The 6759-nt window shown below is 46.5% G+C and overlaps 1 protein-coding gene across 1 annotated transcript; it reads right to left on the bottom strand.

The window, feature by feature from the left end:
- Positions 1-2704, bottom strand: LOC120103892. Its single transcript, XM_039123513.1, has 2 exons — positions 546-2704; positions 1-427 (listed from the first exon to the last, which is right to left on the bottom strand). Exons 1-2 carry the CDS (start codon positions 2055-2057, stop codon positions 311-313), a joined length of 1629 nt encoding a protein of 542 aa, XP_038979441.1. The 5' UTR covers positions 2058-2704; the 3' UTR covers positions 1-310.
- Between the last annotated feature and the right edge of the window lie 4055 nt (positions 2705-6759).

Below are 6759 nucleotides of genomic sequence, written 5' to 3'. Positions count from 1 at the left end.
TGGAGGCAACGGAAACAAGTCTGGACCAGAGCATCCCAGTGATGTCACAAGAAAATTTCCAGCCCCTCGTGACCAGCTGCATACATAGAGGCAAGCATATAGAAATAGAAATATAGAATACAGATAAAATAATAAATAGCGAGCTGAACCCTACAGCCAAAAAAACATAAATAATACATGGCGAATCTCTCTGCCTCTCCTTTTCATCTAGTTTCTTTGTAGAGGTCTGAGCCGAGTCGCGGTCATGATTCAAAGCCCTTTGCCTCCCCAATCCCAGGCCAAGAATCACAAACAAAGAAATGGGAGGTAGCTAGATCTCACTAATCTCGCCTTCCCGGCAAACGCGCACATCAATTGTCATCGTCTTATTTCCCTTCTTCCCATCCCTCGGCGACGACATCACCCTGCAGCAATTCCTCCTCGGCGACTGTCCATTTCACAAACAACAAGGGCAACAAGCATTTCATCAAACACTATTAACCATAATATGTACTTAACCAAGCTGAGCCAAACACCGAAGTTATTCTATAATATATACTAATTACCCTGTCCCAGAGCGAGGGGTCGGGCTTCTTGTAGACGACGATGCGGTCGACGAAGGCGGAGGGGTCGTCCATCTTCCAGCGGCACGCCGGGTGGACCTCGCGGTGGCGCTCGTACACGGTGACGGTGGTGCGGCGGGGAGCGTCGTAGCGGGCGGAGGAGAGGTAGTAGACGAAAGGCCTCTGACAGGGATTGCGAGCCACGGGCCGGGTATTGAAGGGGTAGGCCGTGTAGTCGGCGCGGCGGTACCAGTTGAGGAAGGTCCGCGCAGGCAACTCCATCTCCCGGGGCGACATCACCCCCCGCACCAGCTGCACGACGAAGCCCCACGAGACGGAGACCGTCCAGAGGTGGTCGGCTTCGTAGCAGACGGACTGCTGGAAGATGGCCGCGGAGTCGAGCCGGATGGGCCCGTCGAAAAGGCGGCGGACCGCGGCGGCGCGGGAGGAAATGCCGGGGAAGACGGGCTGGACGACGTCGAGGTGGTGAAGGGAGACGAGCGGGACCACGGGGTGGGCCGCGAGGAGACCCAGGAGGTCGCCGTAGACGTCGTACTGGTGGAAGCCCGGGTGGCGGGTGAGGGGGACGCCCAGCTCGGCCATGCAGGCCTGGATGCGGTCGTCGCTGCCGTAGAGGGCCGGGTAGCGGTGGAGGCAGCGGTCCTGCATGCGGGCGAGGGCGGCGGCGAGGGGGCGGCTGATGGCGAACCCCCCGCCGCCGTAGGCCATGGCGTAGGAGAAGTAGATGTTCTGGAGGTGACTCTCGGAGATGGAACCGATGTAGTAGGGCTGGCGATGGTCGAACTGGGAGAGGACGCGGACGAGGTTGTCAGGGACGAAGACGGTGTCGTCGTCGCCCATGACGAACCACCGGACGTTCTCGAGGCCGAGGCGGTAGGTCTCGGAGACGATGCGGGAGATGCGGATAGCGGAGCGGCTGCCCTTCCGGTGGGTGTAGGGGAAGCGGGCGGTGTCGCCGGAGAGCTTGAGGGCGGGGAGCCCGGCGGCGGCTGCGGAGTTGTCGAGCTCCTTCACTGGCTTGTCGAGCCAGACGAAACCCCGCATCTGGCGGGGCCGCCACCAGAGCTTGATGTAGTCCTTGCGCCGGTCCCAGAGGTTGGCGGAAGCCGCGATCCCGAACACAATGTGCTGGAGCCCCGTGGGCGCCGCGGCCCTGGTGATGGTGGTGGCCGTGTGGGGAGGACGGACGGAGATATTAGAGGAGGAAAGGTGGAGGAGCGGGTCGGCGACGGCGGAGGAGGAGGTGGTGGTGGAGCAGGGGAGTTGGCGGTGAGAAAGGGGAGAGGAGGAGAGGAGATTGATAGTATAGAGGAAGTAGATGGAGGAGATGAAGACGAGAAGGCAGATCATGAACCGGGGGATGAACATGGGACGGTTGGAAGGCTTGCCGCTGGTGGCGAGGATGCCCCATATGAGAGGGGCCTTATTGTTGGTGGTGGGGGTCGTTGGGTGGTATCCATCAGAGCCATCCTTCATCCCTCCTCCGGCTTTCATAGCTCTTGCTCCTCTCGCTGTTTCCTCTTGGGTTCCTATTTTCTTGTTTTTTGTTTTTAGGGGAAGAAACGCATACGGATCGAGGAGGGAAATTAGGAGAAGGGGAGGTTTGTTCCGGATCCTACCTCATCTAATATCATGATGTGTCGGTCGGCCTCACGACGTCAAGAGGACACGGCACGGGCATGGAATCATAAAAGAATCAGGAAGAGAAGAGAAGACGACGACGATGACGGGGATTGTTGGGATTGAGCGAGAGATATTATATAGATTGAGAGATTAGAGTTAGGAGGCGGACGCAGGAGGAGGGGCATGGATCTGTCCCGGTCCGCTCTCTCTCTCTCTCTCTCTCTCTCTTCCTCTATCACTAAATTTACGACGCGCTCTCCAAAAGCTCCCCCAAACCGGCCTAAATCTACACTTCCATAAGCTCAAGTCTACCATTCGTCAACACATCAAGTTTGTTTAAATGTCTGCATTGATGGGCTTTGTCACACGACACGGCGGGGGATCGGGGATCAACGAACGATAAGAGTTAAAGCTGTTCGGCCTTCCATGTAATGTAAGAGGATCCCGCTGATCGTTGTTACTATTTTTATCAAGAGAAATAGTAAATTAACATCAGCTGGGTGAAGTAAAGATTCTTTCAAAATAACCTTTTTTAATGAAACAAAGTTCGTATGAGCAAGATGATTTGCACGTGATGCAACCCCCCGGGAGCCTGCTATAGGCGCATGGTAGTATCTCTGTGCTCCGCCAACACAAGTCTCTAGTATTAGTGGACGAGGTGGTGGGACATGTACACGTGTTGCCCGACAAGCAGCAGATTTGACAGGCTAAAAGCTAATTCTATAATCCTTGGGATGGGGAGGTTTAACATTTTCTGTGAAGGTGCCTTTTTTTGAATGATTTACCATGGAAGGGTAACAGAATAGATCTTTGAAGGGGAGTACAGTTTTAGCTTTAGGATTAAAAAAAAAGAGAGAAAAAGGCCTAGAAGATAAATGAGTTAAATTAGAGATCGTAACTTTGTCATATTGAATCAGTTTGGGTACCACAACTTCTTAAACATACACCAGCAGCAATTCTGCCTTCTTAATCAGAAAAGGATAAAAAGAAAACGAAATAAATGCCTGTGCATTCATGAGGTTTCATGCTGAAGGGCCAATGCATTTGTACCAAAAAAAAAAAAAAAAAGGCCAATGCATTATTGGACTTCGATGTGCAAATTTCCCACGCCATGTGGACCTTAACCCCAAAACTGCAAAGTGGAACCATCCCAACCGAAGACTTGGTTGGTACAAACTAAAATTGGAGAAGTCCAGTTGAGGAGTTGCACCTCCACAGCTCCACTTGGTTGGTGCATATGATAAGAGGTCTCCCCACTTCAGATAAAAGTTAGAAATTACACCTTCCCAAGCCAAATAACGAATTCATAGCTCAAAGCATCTTTTTGCAGTCCAGGTGAGACCCGTACTTCACAAGACAACGCAATATACCAAGGAGGTAACGCAATTCTTTCGTCTGGGCTGAAACGGACACCTTTTCCGACGTTGGACACACTTCTAATGAGATCTTTCGGATATAACGAAAAGTTACCTCCAAGTAACCATAGTCCTACAGTAATGAGTTCATGTTGGCCGCTTCGTCGGCTGGTCAGTGATCAAACAATCTCTCTGGTACCAGGGTTATTAGGCCCATAGGTTAACATTTTTTAACCATGTTTCAGGGACATCCAGTCTACTCTGTAGGAGATGGAAAGCTAATGTTGACAAAAAGATTAAGAACCAAAAGGTTCCTCTTCTATCCTTGATGCTTCATTTTATCAAATTCCTCCCTTCCTACAAGAGAAACCAGCAAGCGAATGCTAAAAGCAAGCCTCAATTCAGACTCATTGAACGGTAGTGTGCAAGCTCAAAAGGCACAATCTAAAGCTCCCATTAGCTACAAAAAAGGATGTCCATATTACACACTGAAAGTGAGACATCAATCAACATAGTCAAGAAATGGTAAATGCATCATGTTAATTCTTAAAAGATAAGAAACTTGACATGCATTTTTCTGATAAAGTTAGGGTACCTCGCGGAAGAGTCCCTGAGTTGATCTTTTCTTCTCTGTTGCAAATCATCAATGAGCCAAGAAGCATCATTTGAGTCCCAGTAAAGTAGCAAAATTCTCATGTGGGACCTGCAGAATCGGTATTATAGCTCTTTCAGCTTTTGCTTCTCCATGAGTGGCAGTTTTCTACCTTTGCAAAGACATCATCAAGCATCAGGCCCATCATTGCACCATAACAAATATCACAAGCCCATCATGTGTCAAAAGTAAATAATATCATGATATTTAACAAGGAAGGCGTAAGAAATTAAATTCGTATGGTATCTAAAGAGAAAAATGCCATGATGATCAACTCATTGAGAGAAATCGAGTTTCAGTCACAGCTGGAAGTTTGAGTATCCGCTGTAAAAATCTAATTAAAATAATGCCTTGTTTTCAAGAGAGAGAGAAATGTACGCACCCAGCTTAAACATTATAAGATGACGAAGATAACTTTTATTAATTATGCAAAACAATTTCGCATATTATATCTTTCTAAATATAAAAATAACTGAAACTAATAGTTGTACATCGATCAAGCATTATTAAGAAATTATAATAAAAGAAAACAGCAAGATGGGCCCAAATCAACTCTAGTAATAGGAAAAATGCCTTGGTGCAAATAAGCTTATGAGTTGTCTAAACAAAAGAGAGATTGTGAATTGTAATTTTGCTGAGAAGAAGAGAAAGAGGCTCCAGTTAAAATTGATGAAAAAATGCTGATGTAGCTGGCAGTACTCATGCTAGGTAGTGTGAGCTGCCGATTTACAAAAAAAAAAAACAAAAACAAAAATTGATGGAAAAAAGGGTTTACGAAGAATAACATTGTTAACTGTTGCCATTTGGTGCGAACATTGCCCTAACATTTTGATAATTAGCAAAAACATAATCTTTGAACCTATGGAAGTCGGAACATTATTGTAAACAATCATCTCGAGCCAATCAGTAAAAGATGTAGAACAATAATCTAATTTGAAGTGTTGCAAAAACATTATTACATGAAAACTTAGAAAGTGAGGGAAATCTGTCAGAGGTGTTGATATTAGCCACCTCCTTGAACATGTACATTCTACTATCCTAATCTTGCTGAAAGATAAATAAGAAATCGGACTAAGCCATCAGACAAATGTTCCCAAGAGGGCCCTACCCTTACTACATTGTAGTTTAGGGGCCTAAGTTAGATCCATCATTCAGAATTTTCCATCATTTAGAATTATGTAAGAGAGGGAGGCCAATGAACCACCATCCATCTTTTAAACCATAGATACTAGTTTAGGAACCTAAGTTTGTTTCATTATTACTGTTTCTCAGACAATAGATACTTGGTATGACATGAGTACTAATTGTTCAAGTTCCCCAAGTCTAAATTTTATGCACTTTTGTACAATATAAAATTGCAGAGCTATCAATATATGAAGACATCAAAATACGCCGACTACCAGACTAAGATGACCAGACAATGATACTTATCAGAGCATTTGCCTTGAGTGTTATCTCACATTTTTGATTAAACTGTGCTATCTTACATTAATAACAAAAAACGAAACAAAGATATGACACATAACTACAAGAGTCCAATATTTATAAGCTAATATATAACAGACATGAAACAGAAATAGTCTTGCATTTGTTTCTTCCGTAGGACACTTCATCAAATTGTGCTCAGTGCAGACACTTCTCCATATCTTTTTGTGCCCGATAGAGTCATGTCATATATAATCATCTTAGAAAATTATGATTTGTCACCTTTTCCTTATGATTAGTTGTCGATGGCACGTTAAGCCTTCACCCAATCTTGGGAGCAGCACCAGGTGTGTTTTTTGTTTTCCTAGCAACTGTGAAATGCGAATGCTGATTCATGCTCATGCAAGTATTCTCATAGTATCCGAAGAGATGTAGATGGTTTCGAGAAAGGAAAGCAAGAAAGAGTTGGGAGGCGATTATTACCATCGGATATTCCCCTCCATCTCCTCTCTCCAAGGATTCGTCTTTTAGGGTTTCTTCGTTTCCATCGCTTCCGCTCTTTCCAGACGGACACCAGATTCCTTCCTTTTGACACCCTTTGCCGGCTTGGGATTTTCGGATATCCGGTCAGGACGGTCAGCGAAGAAATCCGGTCCACGGAAACCGGCTTCGCTTCCATCGCATCGCGTGCTGATAACGAGAGCAGCCGGGCGCGGTCCAAGGGCCCATGTACAGATCCCTGACCCCGTCCACGGTCCACCTAGAATGGGCCGCAGCCCGCAGGCATGATAACAAGAGGATTGTGTTGGATATTGGATTAGATGACCAGCGGATGGCTCTAATTGCATCACAACAAATCATCATTGTGGAGCACCAGATGGATGAAACGATTGAAATCTCATGGGAACCATTGAACTCCATCCAACTAAAGCTTAGTCCGAAGCCTTAACAAAAAAAAGAGTCAGGTCCGATGCTCATTGCGCCAATGTGGCATGTGCTTTACATGGATCCTGATGCAGATCCGAGTATACGAGCCAAACCCCTTCTGCCTCAAGGTGCTCACTCGACAAACATGTTTGTAATTGAAGGAGACATCTGGGATCATGGTGATGGAGCTATCGATGCTTGGTTTTAATGCATG

This window comes from Phoenix dactylifera, chromosome 2 (assembly GCF_009389715.1).
Source record: "Phoenix dactylifera cultivar Barhee BC4 chromosome 2, palm_55x_up_171113_PBpolish2nd_filt_p, whole genome shotgun sequence".
In the NCBI taxonomy this organism is placed as follows: Eukaryota; Viridiplantae; Streptophyta; class Magnoliopsida; order Arecales; family Arecaceae; genus Phoenix; species Phoenix dactylifera.
The sequence above is the reverse complement of the archived record's forward strand: the minus strand, read 5'-3'. Positions and strand labels throughout refer to the sequence as shown.